Source organism: Aphanomyces astaci (genome assembly GCF_000520075.1).
Source record: "Aphanomyces astaci strain APO3 unplaced genomic scaffold supercont1.9, whole genome shotgun sequence".
NCBI lineage: Eukaryota > Oomycota > Saprolegniomycetes > Saprolegniales > Verrucalvaceae > Aphanomyces > Aphanomyces astaci.
The window spans coordinates 1,139,410-1,161,492 of record NW_009798272.1 but is presented as its reverse complement, the minus strand read 5'-3'; the positions used below and the strand labels follow the sequence as shown (position 1 = coordinate 1,161,492).

The 22,083-nt window shown below is 53.3% G+C and overlaps 5 protein-coding genes across 10 annotated transcripts; 3 read left to right on the top strand and 2 right to left on the bottom strand.

Annotated features, from left to right (window-relative positions):
• Positions 1-315: 315 nt before the first annotated feature.
• H257_05187 (hypothetical protein) lies at positions 316-1,493 on the top strand. Its single transcript, XM_009829976.1, has one exon. The coding sequence runs from the start codon at positions 324-326 to the stop codon at positions 1,458-1,460; it is 1,137 nt and encodes a 378-aa protein (XP_009828278.1). The 5' UTR covers positions 316-323; the 3' UTR covers positions 1,461-1,493.
• Positions 1,494-1,739: 246 nt separating this feature from the next.
• Positions 1,740-4,046, bottom strand: H257_05186 (hypothetical protein). Of its 4 annotated transcripts, XM_009829972.1 has the most exons (5): positions 3,698-4,046; positions 3,454-3,647; positions 3,188-3,377; positions 2,734-3,125; positions 1,740-2,250 (listed from the first exon to the last, which is right to left on the bottom strand). In XM_009829972.1, exons 1-4 carry the CDS (start codon positions 3,958-3,960, stop codon positions 2,855-2,857), a joined length of 918 nt encoding a protein of 305 aa, XP_009828274.1. In that variant the 5' UTR covers positions 3,961-4,046; the 3' UTR covers positions 1,740-2,250; positions 2,734-2,854. The 4 variants fall into 4 exon arrangements, with proteins under 4 accessions (XP_009828274.1, XP_009828276.1, XP_009828277.1 ...); XM_009829974.1 differs by having other exon boundaries at positions 3,188-3,647; XM_009829975.1 differs by having other exon boundaries at positions 2,734-3,377.
• A 1,785-nt stretch (positions 4,047-5,831) lies between these two features.
• H257_05185 (hypothetical protein) lies at positions 5,832-7,593 on the top strand. The gene has a single exon (XM_009829971.1). It carries the CDS (start codon positions 5,992-5,994, stop codon positions 7,315-7,317), a length of 1,326 nt encoding a protein of 441 aa, XP_009828273.1. The 5' UTR covers positions 5,832-5,991; the 3' UTR covers positions 7,318-7,593.
• A 449-nt stretch (positions 7,594-8,042) lies between these two features.
• H257_05184 lies at positions 8,043-19,305 on the top strand. 2 transcript variants are annotated; one of them, XM_009829969.1, is made up of 13 exons: positions 8,043-13,862; positions 13,924-13,993; positions 14,097-15,037; positions 15,189-15,719; positions 15,844-16,580; positions 16,639-16,774; positions 16,836-17,084; positions 17,426-17,521; positions 17,605-17,749; positions 17,807-18,087; positions 18,142-18,222; positions 18,539-18,712; positions 18,863-19,305. In XM_009829969.1, exons 1-13 carry the CDS (start codon positions 8,124-8,126, stop codon positions 19,247-19,249), a joined length of 9,567 nt encoding a protein of 3,188 aa, XP_009828271.1. In that variant the 5' UTR covers positions 8,043-8,123; the 3' UTR covers positions 19,250-19,305. The 2 variants fall into 2 exon arrangements, with proteins under 2 accessions (XP_009828271.1, XP_009828272.1); XM_009829970.1 differs by lacking the exon at positions 18,863-19,305 and having other exon boundaries at positions 18,539-18,773.
• H257_05183 lies at positions 19,278-20,662 on the bottom strand. Of its 2 annotated transcripts, XM_009829968.1 has the most exons (2): positions 19,807-20,662; positions 19,278-19,748 (listed from the first exon to the last, which is right to left on the bottom strand). In XM_009829968.1, exons 1-2 carry the CDS (start codon positions 20,628-20,630, stop codon positions 19,586-19,588), a joined length of 987 nt encoding a protein of 328 aa, XP_009828270.1. In that variant the 5' UTR covers positions 20,631-20,662; the 3' UTR covers positions 19,278-19,585. The 2 variants fall into 2 exon arrangements, with proteins under 2 accessions (XP_009828270.1, XP_009828269.1); XM_009829967.1 differs by having other exon boundaries at positions 19,278-20,659.
• Between the last annotated feature and the right edge of the window lie 1,421 nt (positions 20,663-22,083).

Genomic DNA, 22,083 nt, shown 5'->3' with positions numbered 1-22,083 from the left:
CGATACGGCTCAAAACGATCTCAATCGTGGGATTGCTCGATGTCAACACGTCAATTCTGACAACACCTGGTATAGTCTTGTGGTGTTCTTTACAACAACAAGAGTGTCAGCGGCTCATGTTTAGCCGTGGCGTCGAGTTCCCCGTTGACTGTGAAAGAGGGACACTGCATTGTGCCAATACATACATATCGGATCAAATGTTTTAAATCAATTTAAAATCGGGATTTCAATCGTGGTTTATCCGGATTTTCGCACTATTTATTTGACAGTTCAAAAACGCCGGATAATGGAACGCAAACAGGTCATTCGACGTTTGAATACACATGCGACGGCGCAGCACCAACAACGTCGGGAGGCCAGGCGTCCTCACGAGAAGCCGGAAGCAGCTCATGGAGCTGCAGGGATACTTGCCGAAGGATAAGGTCGTTAGCGATACCGAACTGGACGAGTATATCAACCACCTCGACGACAAGATCGACGCCACACAGGATGTGATGGCATGGGGAGACGACGACGACGACAGCAGCACCTCAGACGACGGTGAATCGGATGAAGATCAAGACGATGACGCAGACTACAACCCACGCCGCGGAGGTGGTCGAAAGTCAGTCGCATCTTCCAGTCCTGGTTTCGTGTCTCATGTACTTTGGTCGTCCATTGGGCCCTGCCTCGTCGTGCCGGTGCTGTATCACCGGTGGTCGCACTTGACATACCCTCTATCCACGCCCTCACTCGTGTCGTATATGGCCATCGTGTGCTTGAACTGGATCACGTTCGTCCTTCTCACGTGCTTGATCTTCGCGGGAAGTTGCAACACACCATCCTTCCTGCGAGGGTTTCTGTTCAAAGTGCCTTTGGACGTTCCTTCATGTGCGTCCGCCGTGTGGACCCCCTTGCGCGACTGTGTGGTCATGCACGGAGTCCAGTGCTTTTCCCTTCCAAGCTGTCAGCTGCCACTGGGTCAACTCGCCGGCGCCGTCGTTGGTTTTGGCCTCCTGGCGAGCTTCCACCGTCGGCGGGTGCAAGTTGTTGTCGGCGTTCTGTTTGTCGTGCATCATGGCCTTCAGTGGGCCCATCATACGTCCGCGCGGTCCTTCTTCTCTGACCCGTCGCCCCAGTCCATCCACATCACATCCATCGACCCCGTGTTTGCCTACGCGAACGAGTCGATTCACCTCCTTCTGGACGGACTCAACCTTCACGAAGGCATGCAAGTGGGCTGGGTGCCGTTCTGGGGCTGCAGCCGCGACACGCCTCTGTCGGCATGTCCCGTCGAGCTCGTGGCGACGTTAACCCACGGCGGGGTGACCCAGACGTTTTCCGCCGTCGACGAGTACACGGCATGCATTAGCCTTGCTGGCACAACGGCCCCGTCCGCCGCCTTTGCATGCTTTCCGGACGTTCGGCTAAAAGTCAAGCACATCCAGAGCACCCCCGGGTGGTCACTTCAACAAGGATAAGAGAGCAAAATCATATCGTCGATTTGATACAAACTTCGTGTTGTGATTTCACGTTGGAATTTAAAACGATTTGATTGGCTGGCTGGCTACCTCAGTGGAACTCAAAATGATTAGCCAATCAAAACCTCTCAATGAAATTCAACCAAACCGATCCACAATCGATCTGATTGGTTGAATTTCATTGAGTAGTTTTTGATTGGCTAATAATTTTGAGCTCATCTGAAGTAGCCAATCAAATCGATTTAAATTCCAACACCACAACACGAAATTTCACTCGAAAGCAAATACACACACTCTTTTGTTTACTCGTCTCGGTTTATGGCATGTACGAGTCATAGATACCACTACTATCCCTGGCTATGTCCACCCAATTCATCAGTTCCTCCCGCCGTGCGCAGCTGGACGCGCATATTGGTGGCCGTGACGCGAATGTCCAAAAAGCCATACTTGCGCTCGTCCAGTGCCCACGTTTCGATGCCCGAGTGAACACTCATGGGGGTCCCTCCGCCGATTCCTTTGGCAATAAAGTGCGTGGTAAACCCCGACCTAGTACTACTAGCCTCCGTCATCTCGTCTTGAGCCTCGTCGTCGTCGTTTTCGTCACAGTGTGATATGATGGACGTGACGATTGTTTCGGTCTTTGAGCAATCTTGTGGACGACGTCGACTTGACATGGATCACGCCGGGGACGTGTGCATGGAGAGCCACAAGTGCACTTTGCCACCGCGTCCATCCATTTTGATCGGTCTGTGGTCCCCATCTCCCAAGGCGACACGTGTCTATTGACAACCTACAACGCATGATTGCGTCAAAAAGAGAGAAAAGATTGTAATACATATATTAATATATGTGTATATCTATAAACAAATATGAATTCGGTATAAACTTGCAAAATTCACGCGGTTTGTCGAATCAATATTGAATCACTCTGGAGTGTGTGATTGGTTGAATATACTTGTCCTTTCTGTAACAGCCAATCAAATCCACTCAAAATATTGGATATTAGCCAATAGCGTCGATTCGTGATTCGATTCGGCGGCGAGATCATTCGATTCGACGGGGTCTGGAAATCTGTACCGAAACCACAATACATATATCCCAATTTTGCAAGATTTGTAAACCGATCACAAATCTCGTCGCGAAATTTCATTGTTGGGTTTCCCCATCATCCCCAGAAAGCACGAAGTAAAAAGACCAAATAATACCTATAGCCAGTCGAGAACTGGGTCCTGATATTCGTACCAAATCAATAATATATATATATATATGGTACCTTGTACGTGGCCATAGACGCCATCACGTCGCGTTGGAAGTGCGCAAACGACGTGTCGGCCACCGCCTCGAGTTGCTGCCGACATGTTTGGTATAAGGCGTAGTTTCCCCCGGCGCAATAGTCATCTTTCGGTTGGATCGATCGGCAAGCGGCGGTGGCCGCGGCCGTTGGGGGGACATACCCGATGCACCAGCAGCAAATGGGCACGGCAGTATGCACGAGCACATTCACGTGGAAGACATCGATGGACACGTGGCCGTTCGACGAGACTATCCGTTGCTTGTAGTACGAGTCTGGCAAAGTCCACCTTGAATTTTGTTTTGCCTTGGGTTGGTAGACATGTTGTGATGCTTCCCTTTAGGTGGTGCTGCTGCCGCGATGGAAAATGTCGACTGTTGATGATGTCCATATTAAGAGGATAGCCGGCGACCAGTTCAGAAGTGTTCCCATATACCTGTAACGTCGCTTCTGAAACTCCGCAGAGGAAGTTGCCGCCGCCGACGTCGTGCTCTCCCATAATAGCCGCCCACGGAATAGACCAAAGGGCCGACTGGTTGTACCCAGAGGTAAACGTGTCTGTCGCGCGAGTGGCCACGGACGCTGCAGTGGAAGATGGAAGCAACCCGAACCAGTTGAAGTTGTTCCTATTCGCATACATCATGTCAAGATGAGCAGGCCATATGTAGGTAGGTAGGTACAGCTGTAGGTAGTGGTTAGTACCCTTGGCTGACGATGAGCTGCGGAGGAACGGGCCCTTGAGTGGCAGTGATCGCCTATGGCCGACGCCACGCGTGCCTGGGCCCTTCGATCGACGTCGTCGCGGTACCGATACAGGCCATCCTTTTTGTCGGCGAATGATGGGGCGACACTCCAAGACCCCAGCGCAAAGAGTCGCACGACGATTGACTGGGTAGCTAGACCAAAACATCTTGGAAAGCATGTCAACGACGTTAGATGGAAGTACCTGGGACGAGTGGGCCGAGTTTGCGGGTGATCCTGATGCCCACGGCAGCCCCTGCAACCGCACAGATGGCTACCAACACATACACTGTGTGTAGGGGTGCACCACCTTTGTATTAGGACTGAGCTAGTGACGGCCAACGCCTGCTCGTGGTTGTTTTCGCTGTCGTCGGGAATCGAGTCTGCGCTCACGCCAAAGGGGTCTTGGGCAATGTTGAGTACCGGCACTTGCCGCCTCATTGCGACCTCGTCCTCTGACACCATCATCGCGCTGCCGTCGTCGCGTCAGTCATGTGCTCCTCATTATTGATTGCCATTGACGTGAACGATGTGTGTGATCGCATGATTGTAGCCAATCAAACGCCGACAATAGGATTTTACTTCGAAGTAGCTTAGAAAAACGATCAAAAGTCGACATGTTCATTTGTATGTGCAATATGAAGGAATGTGCAGCTCAGCAGTAAAGCTCAGATTGACAATGAATTCTTGTGCGTCGTTGGAGGCCTACCTTCCGCTTTCTAGAGTTTTCAGTGCACCGCATTGTACAGTGTAGTTTGTAGTCCTATGCACCGGCAGCACTTTTCCCCAACCAGCCGCTCAAAGTCGTATCGAAAGCAACACACCGACTTTTAAAGTGGTGATTTGATACATATATTCTCCAGAGTCTTGTTGTGGTTATGTTTCGGTTCACGTCAAGTGTGACAGAAAACTCTCGTACATACTGTACTTGGAGTAACGTTCTGTAGTAGCCGACGTGCCATGATTATATCAACACTAACGTTATGTACAAACTGTACTGGTACAATATATCATGGCACGTCGGCAAAACATGAGAGCTGTGGACTCGACAAATAATTCGAGCAGTACCAATGCGAGTGCGCAATTGCCTTGCTTCCTTCTGGTACAGACCTTTTTACCGAACAAGGAGAGGAGTTGCACAGTGAGCCCAGCAAGTTCCTACTTGTAAAATGGACAGTTTGACCTCTCAAATGTCTCAAATAAAATGCGAGTATGGGACCTTGACGCTGCGTCAAAGTCTTGATCACCGCTGATTGGCTGAACCAATTTTCTGTCCTGATTGTCCACCAATCCGATCACAGCATATCCCACTTCCGTCGAGAAAGTAGAAGGCCACCTGGCGCAGTTCAACTAATTCGACATACAAATATCAAGATCAACATCGATTGTTCTTGGCAGCTAGGACACGCACCGCCTTCAACAAACGGTGCAGAATTAAACGCACCATTACCAGAAAGGCCACGAGAAATACTATCGGATTTTAACCAATCAAACTCAAGTCCAGAGGACGGGAGGCGCCACACGGTGGGCATCAGAGAGAACACGGATTGCTTTGGAGTCGTGACTCCGCTCTGCAGTACTGGCTGGTACGGATCGATTTGGCCGCTTTATTACTGTATTAACACGCGCCAAGATTGTCCACTGTAATCTATGGATCGCAGATTGTGAAGGCAATTATGTACTGTACTGTACGTGCGTGCCGCATCTTAGATATGTCACGGGCCAAATATAATGGTGTACCGCTACTGTAGCTTACAGGTTAAGTGAGATCCACATGACCAGTGCAATTAGGCCTCTGGTTCTACTAAGTACTGTAACTTTGTACGCCTATCCAGGTTGATGCGTTCTATTCGAATCCTCAGGTGTCAACTGAGATTCAAGCTATGCCATCATGATGAAACTCATATCTTTCCATCATATAAATCCGTCGAAACACTCCACTTCGTCGTTCCTTCCTTTCTGAATCATCGTCGCACCCAAAATCTCCGCTCAAACTTTCGCAAATGCCAGAATGGTGCACGCCACTCACTTCTCAATACAGTGTGTACCACAGTGTACCGCAGTCTGTACCGTAATGCACTCATCTGCATCGCTTTTAACCCAATTCCAATCTCTGCACACGTTCAAGGTACAAAACGCCAATTTTATACGCATTCTAGCATAATTTAAACTACAAGCAAAACCCACACTGTTAATTTTCAACCTTATAAATAGTCAAAACCCGCACCGACCAGACTTGTGTACTGTATCGTGAATTCGCCTGGGATGAATTTAAGCCAATCCAATGGCTTCATTTCGGTGTTGAATCCGGTGCGCTTTTCCATTTGAGGGCCACCAGCTGGGACGTGCGCCAGCTTGGCTTTGTTGAACCAACTCCTTGAACTTGCTGAACCACGTGTGATGGCCAATCCTTGAATCACTTCTTGATCCGAACAACCGTACCACCACCATTGGAGTCGCCGCCGCAGCCGCCGCTTCTCGCTCTGGAATCCATACTCGATGACGTTCTTCAAGGCATGGTCGCGAACTAACAGCACAGCGCTCTCTATCAGACCGCCCTTCAATGCCAGAAGCATGTGGCGACGGGTGTTTGTTGTGCTGAAAATGGTGCGTGTGCTTCGCCTTCTAGGGCAGCGGGCCGCGTCGCGCCGCGCGTTTCTAGAAAAACAACACCAAGCCATGTACGGCAGCAGTGGCCACCAGCCGCGATGCGCCACACCTGGCTGCAGCTCGGATTGGTACTACGTGCAGAAGAACGGTCACTGCACAGCCTGCAACGCCAATCGACCACGACAGGGGGTCATGGACTCGAGTGTGATGGAGACGATCCGGAAGGCATGGTCGCGTTTGACCTTTCGCAAGCCAAAGGATGCAGGACTCAGCGACGAAGAGTACGCGATGATGCTCGGCGTCGAATGGAACAGCCAGCACCAGGAACAATACCCAAACACGTTGAAGCTTGTGTACAACCTGAGCCAGTTTCCGCCGCATGTGAACCAGAATGCGAACCTGAATGCAGATATGGTTGACGAGCTCGTCAAGCACAGCTCCGAGTGCGCCGCGTCCGAGCGCGGGCAAATGTGCCACGTCGGCGGTTGCGCCGAGATGCGCAGGATTCTTCACCACACGTCCGTGCATCCTAACGCCGAACCCAGCTGCACCGACTGCTTGAAAGCGTACCGCATCCTGCTCAGCCACGCCGAACGATGCCGCGTGCTTTGCCGCGTTCCTCGCTGCAGCGGCGTTAAGACGCACTTGGAATGCCGTGCCGCCGCCGCCAGCGGAAACGCTGCCGCACCGCAAATGTGCTGGGTGCGCACTCCTCAAATGTCGTGGTGGCCTGCCATCGCGTACCCGATGCATTATCCGTTGCCACAGCTACCGCTGTACGTGGTGGACCAGTACCAAGACGGGCACCAGATCGTATGCTGCCTCGGCGATCGCCAGTTTGCGTGCTTGCCACTCAATCAGATCTTGCCTTGGACTCAGCCCGCGCTGCAGTCGAGTACCGAGCCGCTGTGCAACCATTTAGCTTGCGAAGACCTCCGCGGGTGTGTTGGGTACGCCGCGACGTGCGTGTTCGCATCGTTGGAACAGCACAAGATGGCGATGACCCACCATCATGCGATGGCGTCGTTGTCCGGTCCGCATCCCCAACAGGTGTCTCAGCCGCCACCACGGACGCGGTTGCCATCCCTTCCGTCGTTGTTGGCGCGCCAACCACAGACGACTCCCGTCACCAACGAGTTTGACGGCGGGTTTATTAGCCCCGAAGTGCACATGAAGAAGCGCAAGTTGATTCAAGTGCCTCAACTTAGGTCGTAGACTAGCCCCGTTCATTTCCCATCACACACATCGTTGTACGATTGCAACGATCCATCCACACGTATGTCCTATAGCATTATTTAGACTAATTTCAGTAGAGCCCTTTAGTATATTCTTCATGTGTCGACTCGCATGAGAAGTGCCAACGTTCGTTACTACAGTACTGCCCGCATCTTGCGCCTCCAGGACGTTCGTTGATCGCTTGCTCCCTGGCAAGAAGAGCCCCCAAAGTAGTTTTACCTTTCAACATTTATATGAAGCATAACGTGATTGAACAAAAATACAAAGGGTTCACTCGAATCGATACTAGAACCGAGTTAAAACCAAATAGTAGATACATACTCTGGCATTGAATACCTCTCAACATCAATACATTTCCTTTGGACAGTAGTGATAGAAAATGCTTATTTACATTGCCAAATAAATGAAATTGTATACTACTAGTATAGTACCGTAGTAACGTAATAATAGTCATTTTGAATGATATGAACAGTAAGTTACAGTTAGTTAGAGTACAGTGCAGTACAGTATGCCCGATCTACCGCCAAGGAACGATGACTGCGATGGACTCCATGGGAGCTATCCAACAGAGGGACGTACTGTATGCATGCTTCGTGGACTTGACAGTCGTTGAGCACTCCACCGACCCCGATTATTGCGTCAATGCAACTCAAAGGCGACTTTTTTTGTAACGGTCAAACGAGGCGGTTACAGATCTCTCGCCACGAGTGTCTTCCATCTTCTTCCGCGACCTCGACGCCGGTTGCTGCCGTCCATCTTGGTATATCCACACGAGACGGGCAAACATGCTGGAAAAATGGGTCGAGGGTTTGATCGTCGAGTACTTTTCGGAATGGCTCGAAGGGTTCGACAAGGACGGCATGCGCATTGGCCTCTTCAGCGGGAAAATTTGCTTTCAGAACCTCAAGTTCCGCAAGCAAGCGCTGGACAAGCTCAACGTACCCATCGTGCTCAAAGAAGGTCGGCTCGGATCGCTCAACGTCAAGGTGCCGTGGAAGCGGCTGTCGAAGGAGTCTGTGCATATCGTGCTGGAAGATCTGTACCTGGTCGTCGGGCCCTACCATGACGAGTCGAGCGAAACCCAGTCCACTGTGGACGATCGCGTTCGTCAGGCCAAGCAGCACGACATTCGGCTGCGCGAACTGCTTCAGTCCACGGCCAATGACGTGGATGGCTGCCTCGTGTCGCCCCCCACGAGCCCGAAAGCAGCATCGTCGCCGTCGTCATCGTGGAAGCAAAAGATGCTGAATCTAGTCTTGGACAACCTCACGTTTGAACTCAAACGCATCCACGTTCGATACGAAGACAGCTCGCTCATGGTGTCCGCTCGGCCAGTGTCGTTCGGTGTGTCCATCGACGAGCTCAAAGTCTCGACCACCAACGCCAACGGCCACGTAACGTTTATGGACCGGTCGACGTCGCACACGCCGTTTGTGCACAAGTTATTTGACGTGGTCGAGGGGTACATTTACTGGGACCTCCACAGCAGCCCACCAAGTACTACTAGTAATGCTGTTACTACTATCCCCACCACAACCCCGGCTTCTCCATCCAGATCGAGTTGTGCAGCAGCTGCTCCCTCCTCCAAGATGACATACCTTGTGGAACCCATGACCACGTCCATCAAGATTACAGAGAACCACGACGCAGCGTCCCATCAGTTCATTCCGCAGTACCGCGTGCATGTCGCCCTCCCGTCGCTGCGCATGACTATCTCCCCCAGTCAATGCAAAGACATGGCCAATGTCGTCGACTTTCTCGTCGGGCATGAAGTGTACTTGAAGCGCAGCCACTGCCGCAAAGCCCGCCCGCGGTGTTCGGTCCACGAGAGCCCCAAACGGTGGTGGAAGTACGCGATTCAATCGGTGCTGGCCCTCGAACACGACCCCCACAAGAGCACGTGGCGCAAGACCATCGCACTACTAGTTTTACGAAGCCAGTACATTTCGCTCTACATGCGCCTTCTCCCGCTCCTCGCGGCTGACAAGGCCGTGCCCGAAACGGACGCCCAGCAGCGCCGGATTCTGGAGGATGACCCACGGCTGTCCGCCGAATGCATCGTATTCTTTCGGGCGTGCGCGGTCGCCGAGCTCGACATGCAGTCGCACCGGCGCAAACAACTCGCCAAGTCGTCGGCGTCGTCCAAGTGGACCAGCATGCTCAAGAAACCCAAACCCACCACCCCCGTCCACTCACCCCCCCGGACAGGGTTCTTCTCTCCTAAAGTGACCGTCACCCAGCCCAGTTCACCGACCGTGTCCAGCAGCCATGCCCCTGCGGTGTCTTCCCCACGGCCTGTCCCTTCCGTCGCCACTCCGCCGTCGTCCCCCCATGTCCCCCTGCTCACGTTGGACCCGCTAGAGCGCCAACTCGTGTATGAAAGCGTGAGCCAGCAGTATTTCGACCCACCCCCTCTGAAGAAACCGCTCCAGGCAGCAGCTTCCCCGCTATCGAGTAGTGCCAACACTTCGTCCACGTCTCGAGCGGGCCAAGTGCTCGGCCTCGACGTCGCGATTACGGAGATCGTGTGCGCAGTGGCGAAGGAGCCCAAAGGGTCGTCCACGGACCGCAAAGAGTTTGTGCGTTTCCTTGTCACCGACTTGGCGTGGACGTACAACCAGCACATGCGGCTCCCCCACACGACTGGTCCCCCCAATCAAGTCGAAACGAGCACAGTGTTTCAGATCCGAGACATGCAATTGGTGGACGCCACGCAACCGACGGGGAGTCCGTTGGCGGTGATCTTTGGCCATGCCAAGAAAGCCAAGACCACGGCGCTCGTGGTGGTCAAGTTCCACCGCCGCCCCGCCGTCGACGCCGCCCTGGATGTTGCCATTGACGCGTGCAGTTTGCTGTACCACAAGACTGCGTTTGACAAAATATACAAGTACATCACCCCCGACCAAAAGCACTCGAAGGTGTGTGTATCAGACCCAACGACGACCTCCTCCCCCAACAAGGCGGCCGAGCCATCTTTGAACGAGGCCGAGCCAGCCGCCTCCGCCTTGACGACTCCGCTGCGGCTGACGGTCCACATCACCGACGCCACCTGCAGCATCGCCGGCGAAGTGTCGGCCAAAACTCATGATAGTTGTCCATTTGTAGTGCTGCACGTGACCAACATACACGTGCGATCGATGGACGTGAGCTCGCAAGTCGACGCGAGTGTCGACAGCATCGATGCTTTTCTACTCGACCAAGCGCACGTCGCCAATATCTGGGACGACCCGTCGCTGCAGACCAGCAGCCGCATCGTCAAAAAGTTCAAAGGCGACGGGAGCGTGCACCGAGACCACGTGTGCTGGACCTACACGGTGCGCCTGTCGTCGTTCGATGCCAGCGTGTCGGAGACGCAAGTGCGTCAACTGATGCAAATCGCCGCGTACTTGAGCCGACCGTCGGCTTTGTCGTCCGGATCGGGGGGTGCGCCGCAGCCGCTTCCCACTTCCCGCGCCGTCGCGATTGAGATCGCGATCGTGGTGCCGGTGGTGTCGGTCCGATTTGTTGGCAACGAACGGCTGCGAAGTGGTCTCTTGATCGAAGGCACGTCCGTGGCCACAACGGCCAAGTGCATGCGGGAGCTCACGTCCATCCATTTCACTGTCGCGACGTTTGTGGCCACCGAAGCCATGACACCTACCGCCCACCGTCGGACGTACTCGTTTGGGCGGGCGCTGATACATCTGCCGTCGTCCATGACTCTCTTCGCCGTGCTCGGACGAGAAGCCCCGCCGACGCTCCGCGTGGACATGTCGCACCTCCACCTGTGTTGGCACTACCACGTGATTCAGGATCTGCTGGCGCTGGTCGTGGCGCCGCTGCCGCTACCACCCGTGGTGCCGTCCACGGCGCTGTTTCTGCATGTCCGGGTGCATGTAGGCTCATGGGAGTTTGTGATGAATCCGACAGGGGACACAGACATGGTCGTGACTGGCCACGACGTCGAAAGCACCGTCGAAGTATTGGAAAACGGCGACGTGTTGGTCGATGCGGCCGTGACGAACGTCGAGATGGGGACGACGACGGCACATGCATCAACTTTGTCATCGTCTGTAGCTCAAAACGATGCCGAGAGCCCCGCGATAACAACGCATGATAAACCTCACAAGCGCGTTCTTGTCACGTTACCACACACGAGCACGGTGCGGTACGAAGCCAGCGGAATGTACGCGCTGCAGGACCGGGATGGTGCGGCGGCCTTTCTGGACCTGATCGTGGCCAATGCACGCGTTACGTACGTTCATGGCCTGTATATGATGCTCGCAGGGTACATGGGGACGTACATCACGGAGTTGTTTACGTGGCTGTACTTGGCTCGCGAAGGTACCCCCGGCAAGACGACGATGGATCCGGCATTGTTGCGGTTGAAGGTGCAAGGGACAGTTGACGACATCACTGTGTGCTTTCCCTCGTCGCAGGAGGCTCGTGATGAGGCAAGCGGACGGGGCGTCGAGTTGGTGGCAACCAGCGTTCGATTGCACTCGAGTCGGTACTTGGACACCCCGTACGAGCAGCTGACGGTGGACGTGGCGTCCGTCGTGGCGGCGCCGTGGTGGACGGACGACAGCGTGTCGGTGCGCGTGCAGCATGTGCTCCAACTGGCACAAAACCGCCAGCTCATCACTGTCCATGTGCCTACTTTGCACGCAGCGCTTCACGTCCGCGCATTGGAGGAAGTCCTGACTGTCGTCGCGACGAGTTCCATGGCAGAAGGGGGTGTTGACTTCTCAGTGGATAGACCGCTTTTGGCCCTGGGAACGCCGTTATTACCGCCCGTCGTGGGAGTCGAAACGACCATGTCCATTGGTGTGGATTCATTCGAAGTGCAAACTGATGTGATTCCTTTGTCAAAGGCAAGTACGTCGACCCGACTGAGACTGGACGCGCTGCATGTGACAGTGCACGTGACGTCGACGAGTCATACTACGGTGGACGTGACGTGGCAGTGTCTCGAGCTGGCAGATGCCCACCAGCTGTGCCAGGTGCGGACGGCGGGACGACCCCGAATCGAGTTGGAGGTGGAACCCTCGGGCCAGAAAACCCTCGACGTGTCGTTGGATGGGTTGCATGTGGTTCCAGATGTAAAGGTGTTGGGGGAGTGGGTGGCATTTGGTCAGATGCTTGCTGCGTGCGCCAGTGCAGCTACCCCTTCCAAGGTGACGTCGACGTCATCCGCACCGTTGGCATCCGATCCGTTGTTGCTACACCCGTTGCACTTTCATATCAAGATCCACGCCGCACAGGTTCAACTGCACTCGACTGTCGAGTTCCAACAGAGGCAATTCCTCGTGCTACATACCGGCGTCAGCATCACATTTCACAAAGCCATCGTTCGCGTCGAAGGCCGAGGAATCGCCGTCGTGTTGGCGACCGAGTGGCCCCTTCCGTCGTCGCTGGTGCTGCCGGACGCCCTGCACTTGACCCTTCCAAACGGTCGGGCGTTGTGTGTGCCGTTTCAAGTGGACATTGACGCGGCGTCGTCAGCGCTGCAGGTGGTTCTGTCCCCCATCGACCTCGTGCTCAGTCCATCAGATCTGTGGCTGGTGTACGCCACGGGCATCAAGTATGCTGGTGCGTTCGGGTCGTCCACAGAGCCTTTGTCGTTTGGTGCATCGTCAGCATTGCAAGACTACTTTGTCAGTATGGTGGTATCGCAAGCGTCTGTAACCCTCGTCGCCCCCGACGGCACCAACAGCCCCCCGACCGACCAAACAGGCGGAGGACACCTCGTGCCCAAGATTCGCCTATATGGCCATCGCGCGCTGTTCAAACACTCGTGCAAGTCGGCTGCGACGACGTCCCAGTCCACAGACTGGAGCGTCACGTTCACGGACGACGCATGCGACAGCGTGGACGAAGGCATGAGCGTGTGGTGTTTTAACGGGGCGTTGGGGGTGTGGGAGCCGTGGGTGGAGCCGTGGGCGTTCCTGCTGTCCATGGTGCAGACGGTGGAGGACGACACGACGATTCACCGGGTTTGTTTTCACGGGTCCAAGCAGCAACAGTGTCGCATGAACGTATCGACTAGTGTCCTGGACTGCGTGGGGGCAATTGTCGTGCCGTTCCTGGCGTTGCTTGACAAAGAAGAAGAGTCCAAGACTGGTCTTGCTGCACCTACAGCCGACGTTGTCGCAGAGGACAGATCCACTCGGGATGACCTCCATGATGCAAGAGGACAACCGAGCAAGCCTGCAACGGCGTGCTGCGGAGTCTTTCTCTACAACGATACGGCGCTCGAGCTGGAGTACCAAGTAAACGACAGCGGAGATGCCAAACACGTGGTGCCCCCGCACACCCAGTCGGCGCTAGCCCTGCCCTGCCAGCCGCTTCTAGTGACGGACCACACCATCAGCCTCAGCTGGAAGCACACGTGGCTGCCGCTCCACGACGTCCGGCTGCACGCATTCAGTCAATCCGTGGTCGTTGTGCCCGCGATCAACAACAACAAGCAGGTCATGCCCTTGTTGTTGGACGTGGAAGCCCGCCACGGCCAACGGACGCTCACCATTTCGTCGATCGTCAAGGTACAGTATAAGGCCGATAACGTCAGTGCTAACCAACATATTTCAAATGGACGACGACTAGGTGTACAACGACTGCTCGGTGCCGATTCGAATTGGATGTATGCGCGACGGCAGCGCCATTGTCGACGCCGGTATATATATATATATATATCGTTTTGTGTATACTTGTTGTAATAGTCGTAGATCCCACAACCAGTGCAGGGTTGACCAAACTAACTATGGCGTAACTGGCAGGCATGGTGGCGCCGCTTGAAAGCAAAGGGCTGCCCCTGGAAATGTGCGAGTCACTGCACGGTCTCCGCCTCGTGGTTGGTCCTGTGGCCCCCACTTTGACTGAACCTGGACAGAAAGTGTACCAGTGGAGTGAAGCATTTGCGATCGACTCAGGGGAGACGTCGCTGGTTGCAGCATGTCCGCTCGCGGTTCTCGACACAAAGCACTGTCTGTGCATGCCGTCGTTCAGCACGACGTCACCGCAGCTGTCGTCTACATCCCAGCTGTGCAGTCATGGCAAAATGTACTTCAAAGTCGTCCTAGAAATGAAGACGGGAACAACTGGTCTATCTTTTGCGTCCGTGCGGGTGTTAGCGCCGTGCACGATGGACAACCAAAGCCCTGTGCCGCTATCGCTGTTGGTGTTTACAACGAAAAAGAAAAATTCGAGTACGCCGACCAAAGGGGGGGGGGGTCCCTTGCTCGACGAAGAGATCGAGCCCATCCAACTGCACCTTGTCACATCCACCGTCGTGCCCCCCCACTCGAAAGTGCACTTGTACCACGCGTCGTTGCAGTTCAAAACGTACGCGGCAATGGCCCTGGCGCCGCACCAGTGGAGCCAACTGCAGTCCATGGACAGAGAAATCGAGTCAATTGTAGCGTTAAAGGATCGTCAAAGCCGGATTCACGCGGTGAATTGGCACTCGACGACGCTGCATCACCAGCTGGCCGCGACCGTGTGGCCCACATACGTGCTCAAGGACGAGTCCAAGCTGCACCTACTGTTTGACGTGGAGCTCACGGCGAAAAAGTCGCTGTCGTCGATGCTGCACCTATCCAACTCGAAAAAGTACTCGTCCAGAGATAACCCCTTGTCGTGTGCCACGGATGCGTTGGAGACGGATGTGATCGAAGCGACCCTTGAAGTGCTATCTGAGATGATGGCGACGACTCCCCCGGTACTACGATTTAGTTGGCTTGTAGAGTAGCTTGGGTCGATGCTGTGTGACAAGGTTGGGTTTGGGGGATATGCGACTGTGTATATGGTGGTTGTGGGTGCATTTGTGCTTTACATTTCTCATGTTTGCGTGGTTATATTAATATATATAGGCCTCGGACGACCCTTCTAAAGTCGACACCACGGAGGATGTTTATCCGTATTTATTGTCTGGCACGTCGCACGTCACCATTCGACTCGATCCCGTTCGCGGCATGCGCACGTCCACCGCCGCCATCCACCTCGAAGCAATCAGCGACTCGGTGCAAAACTGCCACCGCCTCTTCTCCGACGCGCGCAAAGAGTGGCACGATCTCGGCGTCCGGATGACGCTGACTTCGCGGGCTAAGATCGTCACCATCCACCCGCGATACATGGTTTTGAATGCGACGCCGATTCCGTTCCTGTTGTGCCCCACCGCGCTCGTCAATAAGACTGCCGCCGCTGCCCCGCCGCCGCCATCAGGGGACCCCCCCCGAACGTCGTCGTTTTCTACACCTCGTCAAAACAACGCGACGGACCGGGTCGTCGGCGCCCCCCCCGCCGGCATTTGGACGTTTGCCCCGAACGCCCCATTCACGCCGTTCCACTGGTCGTCCATGGCCGACCCCACCGACTATTCTGTGCGAACCAAGCCAGGGGAGGTAATATATAATGACATACATGTCGTTCAAGCGAGGGAAAGTAAGGACAGCTACCCCTCCTCCTTGTTCCGTTGAACAGGACCAAAGAATAGGGACAGTTGATATTCTATGGGTGTGTTTCTAGTCGGCTGGGTGGAAGTGGAGCGGCAAGTTCAATTTGCATCAAGTGGGTGAGACCGCGCTGAACGTGATCAACAAGGCCACGGGTGAGGTGCATGTGGTGCGTATCCACATTCGCGTGGTGCTGGCGACGCAGATCTGGGTCGTCGTGTCGTTGGAAGGGGAGGCATCGCATCCTCTGTACCGCCTAGTGAACCGCACATCGATGCGGCTGCAGTTCTGGCAGCAGTTTGACATGGACCCGGGGTACGTCCGGGAGGTGGGGGCGATGGCGGACGTGTGGTTTGGCTGGGACGAACCGTACGCGACCGACGACCGAACTGTGATTGTGAGTGTACCAAGCGAGTCCAAGGCGGCGGCGGCGCGTGTTGTGGTCGATCAGATCAACGACATGGTGCAGACAATGCAAGTGGGTGCCGTGGAGTTGTACGTGCAAGTGTATTTGGACGGACTCACCAAGGTGCTCGACGTGAGTGACCGCCGGTCGACAAGGGACACCCTCATGCGGATTGCGGCAACGGCAGCCCCGACAAACATCCGGTACGTGGTGGACCTGCTGCTGCCGTCGCTCGTGCTGGCACTGGTCCACGGACAGGGGGAGGTGGTTGTTGTGACCATCGGCGACAGCTCCGTCATTGGCGGGTACACCCCCGACGGCAATGAGATTGAAGTCAAGGTGCAAAGCGTCCAAATCGACAACCAGCACAGCAAGGCGTGCCCAGTGTTGTTTGCCCCGAGCAAGTATGGGATGTATATAATATATACACATATGACGTGGACTGAGGGCGGCGTTGGGTAGGGATGACGGGGGTGGGGGGGACAAAGGGGTTTCGAAACCCAAAGAGAATGCGATACTGAATGCGCCAGACATGGCGCCGTTTCTTCACGTGTCGATCGTGCGGTTGTTTTACCACCCTGACATTGAATTCTTCAAGGTCTGTACAAGATGACGTTATCCCATCATGGGTGGGATGTATGTGTGACGTGGTTTTGTAGTACTTGTCCGTGTTAATGCAGCCCGCGACGTTGCAGTTGGACGCGTCCATCTTGTTTACGCTGGCGACGATGGTGTCGGACTGGCTCAAGGTCGTCATAGCGTACTTCCCTCGACTGTTTGTGGACAAACCTGTGACGACGTGCGTGGCGCACAAGATGCAGAGCGAGCCCCGCGTGTACTTTGAGACGCTGCAGCTGCATCCGCTCAAGCTGTGTGTGACGTTTACCCAGAGCACGTTGCCATCTCAGGTGTGACAACGTCATTCATGATATTATCGTTCTTTTACCCCAAATATCGACTTTTGTGCTGATTCTTTGCCAAATCTATCGATCGATTGTTTGTACTACTACTGACGCATTGTGTATGTAAAGATAGATCGTCCAGTAGTATCGTACGAATTCCAGTGTCACACTAATTCGGTGTTGAAGAGTGGATCATTTGATTGGTCACTTGATTATTCGTGTTGTGGGTTTTGATTGGTCGTATATCGATTGTCTGGATTTGGTGATTCTGCGAATTTCGATTAATCGACAATATGTCGAATTTCGAATAATCGACAATATGCCATCGTAATGACATGTTGGTCTAGGCTGAAGACGTGATGGCGGTAGTACCGGGTATGTTTCGCATTTTGCAAACGCATTTGGCCAACATTGACAACGCCCCTCTCCACTTGAATGCTTTGGTATGCGTCCCCATATACTACTAGTACTAGTACTTTATATCTGGCGCCGTTCTATTATTGGTAAAGTACTTGAATATCATTAGCACATTTTCCATTCGTACACGTCGCTGGCGCTGTTGGTGTCGTCCGTGCGCCAACACTATACGAGCCAATCGTTGCGGCAGATTTACTCGTTGATTGGGTCGGCCGAGATTCTAGGCAACCCCCTCGGGCTCGTGTCCAACTTGGGTATGGTGTAATGACGTCATCCAAGGTGTGTGTGACGTTATCCGATGACGTGAGCAGGGTGCGGCGTAAAGGACTTTTTCTACGAGCCCGCAGCCGGCATGGTGCGCGGCCCAGGGCAGTTTGTCAAAGGGCTAACCAAGGGCACGGAAAGCCTGGTGAAAAATTCCGTTTACGGCACATTCAACGCCGCGAGCAAGCTCACGGGCAGCATCTCCACGGGTCTGGCCACGTTGTCCATGGATAAAACGTACATTCAGTCACGGATCAACCGACCCAAGAAGGATGGACCAACGAATGTGGGCGCGGGGCTGCTGCTTGGCACCAAGCAACTTGGACAGGTACGCAAAGATAGATATTTTTTTCGAATTATAACAGCATCGAATATGGGGCAGGGCATCCTGGCGGGGGTGTCGGGGATCATTACACAGCCAGCGATGGGCGCGTACCACAATGGCCTGACGGGGTTTGTTGAGGTGGGAAATAATATTACCATATCACTATAATGTGTTGGTTATTATACGGGAACGTAGCTAGCTAGCTACCCTCGATTGTGTATTTGCTTCTTTTGGAGTGAGATACAAATATATACCAGTATATATATCTAGAACAAGCCTATGGACTATGAATATATATATATATATATATCATTTCAAAAGAAGAAATACATGTGCAATATGGAATCATTTTGGAAGGATTGAAGAAATTATGTATCATTCCAAGTACAGCATGTATATATATATATTGCTAAAGCGGCGAAATTCTCATACTCGAGTGGCTGTCTGTACCTAGGGCGTTGGGAAGGGTATTCTGGGTGCGGCAGTGAAACCCACGGCGGGGATATTGGATTTGGCCGCGCAAACGACTGCCGGGATCACGTACTCCGCCGCATCTTTCGACAAGAAACCCAAGCTCACACGCGTGCGGCTGCCTCGCATGATGACAACAGCCGACAAACGACTGACAGTACGTTCAATACTTCAGCTATAGTTGGCAGCAAATAGAAACAAAGTCCAGTTGACATAAGGGATGATATTGATTGACTATATATATGTCGCTGGCTTGGTTTGGTCGACATGTCATGTGCTTTGACTTGTGAGTGTGATGACGAAATAGATGTACTCGGCTCAAGAGGCGTCGGTGGCGTGGTGGTTGTCCAAGTTGCCAGCTGGTACGTTGAGTCCGTCGGAGCAGTACGACACGCATGTGCTGCTCCCGTCGAACCGCGCGCTGGTGGCGACGTCGCATCAGCTCATGGCGCTGGACATGACGGCCAAGCCGCGGGTGCTATGGGCGTACCCGGTATGGAATGTCCGCAGCAGCCACAGCACGGACGACAGCGTCCAGCTGTGCATTTCCCACGGTGACGACATTGGTGACAATAAACTCGTCACGGTGCAGCTCAACTTAACCGGAGACGACCGAGACCGCGTCGAGGCTGTGGTGTGCAAACTCGTGAGTCGTCGTCACCGCCACAGCGACCCGCCATCAAAAGTTGTGTAGCTCGTTGAGTATGAAAACTACTGCAATATCAATGGAAGTCACGATGCAAGGATGTATGGTGTCGTAACATCATGGAGTGTAGTAAACTAGACGCAAATTATTAGGTGGATAATGTAAATGATTAGGTTAGAGCACGAGGATGGAGGGCGGTAGGTTGTGAGTCGAGTGCCATGTACATGGCATAGTCGACAATGGTGTGAGCCGGGCGGAGCTTGGACCTGTCTTCGTGGGCGTACGCCCCACGGATAAACGCGGCTTTGCTGAATCGATCGTTGTCTTGCCACGTATGAAGGTGCGCGTGTCGAGAAGGGGGGTCGGATGATGTGGTGGGGAAGTCTAGCATGTCTTCGTCCTTGGCAACCCCAAAGTCGCGGGTGCAGTGGTTGATGGCGATGTGGCCTGCGTACATGGACACGACGCCGATGTGCCACTGCGGCCAGCCCTTGATGCCATATTCAGGGCTCTTCTCTTCGTCCGTAAACTCGTTTGCGTACAAGTACTGCATCACAGACATGGACAAGTTGGCACACGTCCGCACAAGAGACGTGGGGCCGTACCATGTGGACCCCACGTTGTCCAAATTCATCGTGGTCAAGTTGAGCGACGAAGTGATGGACGCTAGGCGGTCGCCGGTCGTGAAGCCCAGACCCAAGTACGACCCCTCGCCCACGACCATTTTGGGTGGCCTCCACGTGGCAAACGCTGGGGTCAGGAACGTGTCGACGTCAGTACGAAGGACCCAGTCGTACATGTCGAGGTCGGTCCCGTTCAACCCGACGACGTTCACCGAGTCAGCAAACTCGTACGGAAACGCGTCCGAGTACACGCTCGTGTACGTGGGGTGGAGGATGCACATGTTGGCGTCGTCCCGGGACGTCCGCCGCGATGTGGCGCTGCAATTGAGCGCTTCCAGGGCGGGCGAGTTGCCGTCGCTGTACACGACAATGTCTGTGCGCCAAGTCGGCGGCTCGGCCTTTTGCATTTCGAGCCACGACCGACGAAACCACCGGAACTCGATTTCGAATTCGGGCTCGTGCGACGGGAGGTAGAGCACCGCAGCGCGCACAAATGACGACGCGCCCCCTGACCCGGCGATGGCGCTGATCCACGAGAACGGATCGTAACTAGAGATGAAGTGGCTAGCGGAGGTCGAGTCGCCAAAGATGTGCTTGTGCCACGACCTCACCGCGTGATGCACTTGAGCAACGTCCACGTCAAACACGTAGAAGCGTGCGGCGAGTTGCACGATCATGAGGACGAGAACTCCGACGACAATGCGCCGCATGGTCCAAGGACGACCACCTCGGACAGGGGCTGCGGTGTCCTCTAGCAGGGTGTCCGTCAGAATCGGCGAGGACGGCTCGTCCTCGGTCGTGGGCATCAGAAGTGCACTTGTGAATTGAGTTGACCATGTCAGATTTAGTTTTACCCTCTGGTAAAGGGTAGAAGTAACGGGAAAGGACTTGCAATAATATAATGCCATTTTCTCTATTCGAGTTAGATATACAGGAAGTCGCGCCGTTTCACTGTCAAAACTGAGCAGTTCCGGATATTTCATTACTTTTGCGGATGCAATATTTTTATTGAAGTTTTTGTGGTATTACCGGTAATACCGTTACCAGTAACTCGGACGACATGTCGACATGCGCATAAAACGTTATCGAAAATGGTCGAACTTTGATTTTGACGCTTTTCTCGAGCTGTGTAATACTTAGAGAGCAATACTACTCGTACTATAAGATAGTTCATTACTAGCTCAGCCTATGCAGCATGGTCTGTGCATACACGACTCTCTCTGGTATGAGGCATCTTACCCGCATGTACAGTACTGCACATGCTTATTCTTGAAATATACGTATATAACCAACTTGGCGAGTTCCCACGAAGTTGTCTTTCTCTACAGCTGTTGATTCACGCGCCGTGCAATAAGGTGTTCTTGATAGTATTGGTTGTTGTTATGAGGAATGGAGAGTTCCGTGACCCGTTGCCTAGTATCATTGAGAAGTCGCTGACCTGCATCGCGCCTTTCCCGCATGTACAGCATGCACAATCTGCAGGATGTAAGCATTCGTCGAGAAATCTGCACATTGGGGTATTGTCGAGTTGTGAGTGGTTGAAATTATTACTAGTATCCCTTTAGCCAACGAAACACGACACATGAGTTGGTACAGCCAACCAACTTTGGAGATTACAGTACAGTAGTTAGTAAACTTACTACGTAGTATGTGGGGTGTGATCCAGGCCCACCCTGAAACAATGTAAACTTCAATGCAGTGTTCCCAAATTGCCAGAATTTTGAATGGAAGGGAAAAAATAATAATAATTTTAAATAGCTGTAAAAACGATAGCTCAATTTGACGCTTCACTTAAGCTTGGACGCAATTGCACTTCGTCCCGATATGGTTTGGTTACCCCAAATTTCTAACGTTATGCGAATCAAATAGGACAATGAGAAGTTGTGTATATTAGCTTCCCGGTAGGTAGTGTACAGTAAGTACAAACAGTGATGACATCGCTGTAGTAAGTCTGCATCCAAGGGGTGGTTTACTGTGGGTTTAAATTAACCAAATATGCACAATATCCTCAGTAATTATCAGTCATCACATTAACGTTAATGTAGAAAGTTGGAGACAAACGATGTGCTGGCACTCTACACACTCTTCGATTCGCAATCGTCCCAACATCACACAGAAATTCGGTCGATACATTACTATTTTAATAGTAATGTATCGACCGAATTTCTGTACTACCAGTAGTACATTGTACTATTAAAATAGTACAATGTATTAATACTAGTACTATAATATGTATTAACTGTAAGCCATCGGTTACGT

Bases quoted from the DNA above. Each gene is read 5' to 3' on its own strand.
- H257_05185 (XM_009829971.1), top strand. From the start codon at position 5,992: ATGACGTTCTTCAAGGCATGGTCGCGAACTAACAGCACAGCGCTCTCT.
- H257_05183 (XM_009829967.1), bottom strand. From the start codon at position 20,630: ATGCCCACGACCGAGGACGAGCCGTCCTCGCCGATTCTGACGGACACC.
- H257_05184 (XM_009829969.1), top strand. From the start codon at position 8,124: ATGCTGGAAAAATGGGTCGAGGGTTTGATCGTCGAGTACTTTTCGGAA. The intron at 13,994-14,096 runs GTATATATATAT...CGTAACTGGCAG, and splicing joins CAGCGCCATTGTCGACGCCG to GCATGGTGGCGCCGCTTGAA. The intron at 17,085-17,425 runs GTGTGACAACGT...ATGTTGGTCTAG, and splicing joins AGAGCACGTTGCCATCTCAG to GCTGAAGACGTGATGGCGGT.
- H257_05187 (XM_009829976.1), top strand. From the start codon at position 324: ATGCGACGGCGCAGCACCAACAACGTCGGGAGGCCAGGCGTCCTCACG.
- H257_05186 (XM_009829972.1), bottom strand. From the start codon at position 3,960: ATGATGGTGTCAGAGGACGAGGTCGCAATGAGGCGGCAAGTGCCGGTA. The intron at 3,648-3,697 runs GTACTTCCATCT...GTTTTGGTCTAG, and splicing joins ACTCGGCCCACTCGTCCCAG to CTACCCAGTCAATCGTCGTG. The intron at 3,378-3,453 runs GTACTAACCACT...GTATGCGAATAG, and splicing joins CAGCTCATCGTCAGCCAAGG to GAACAACTTCAACTGGTTCG.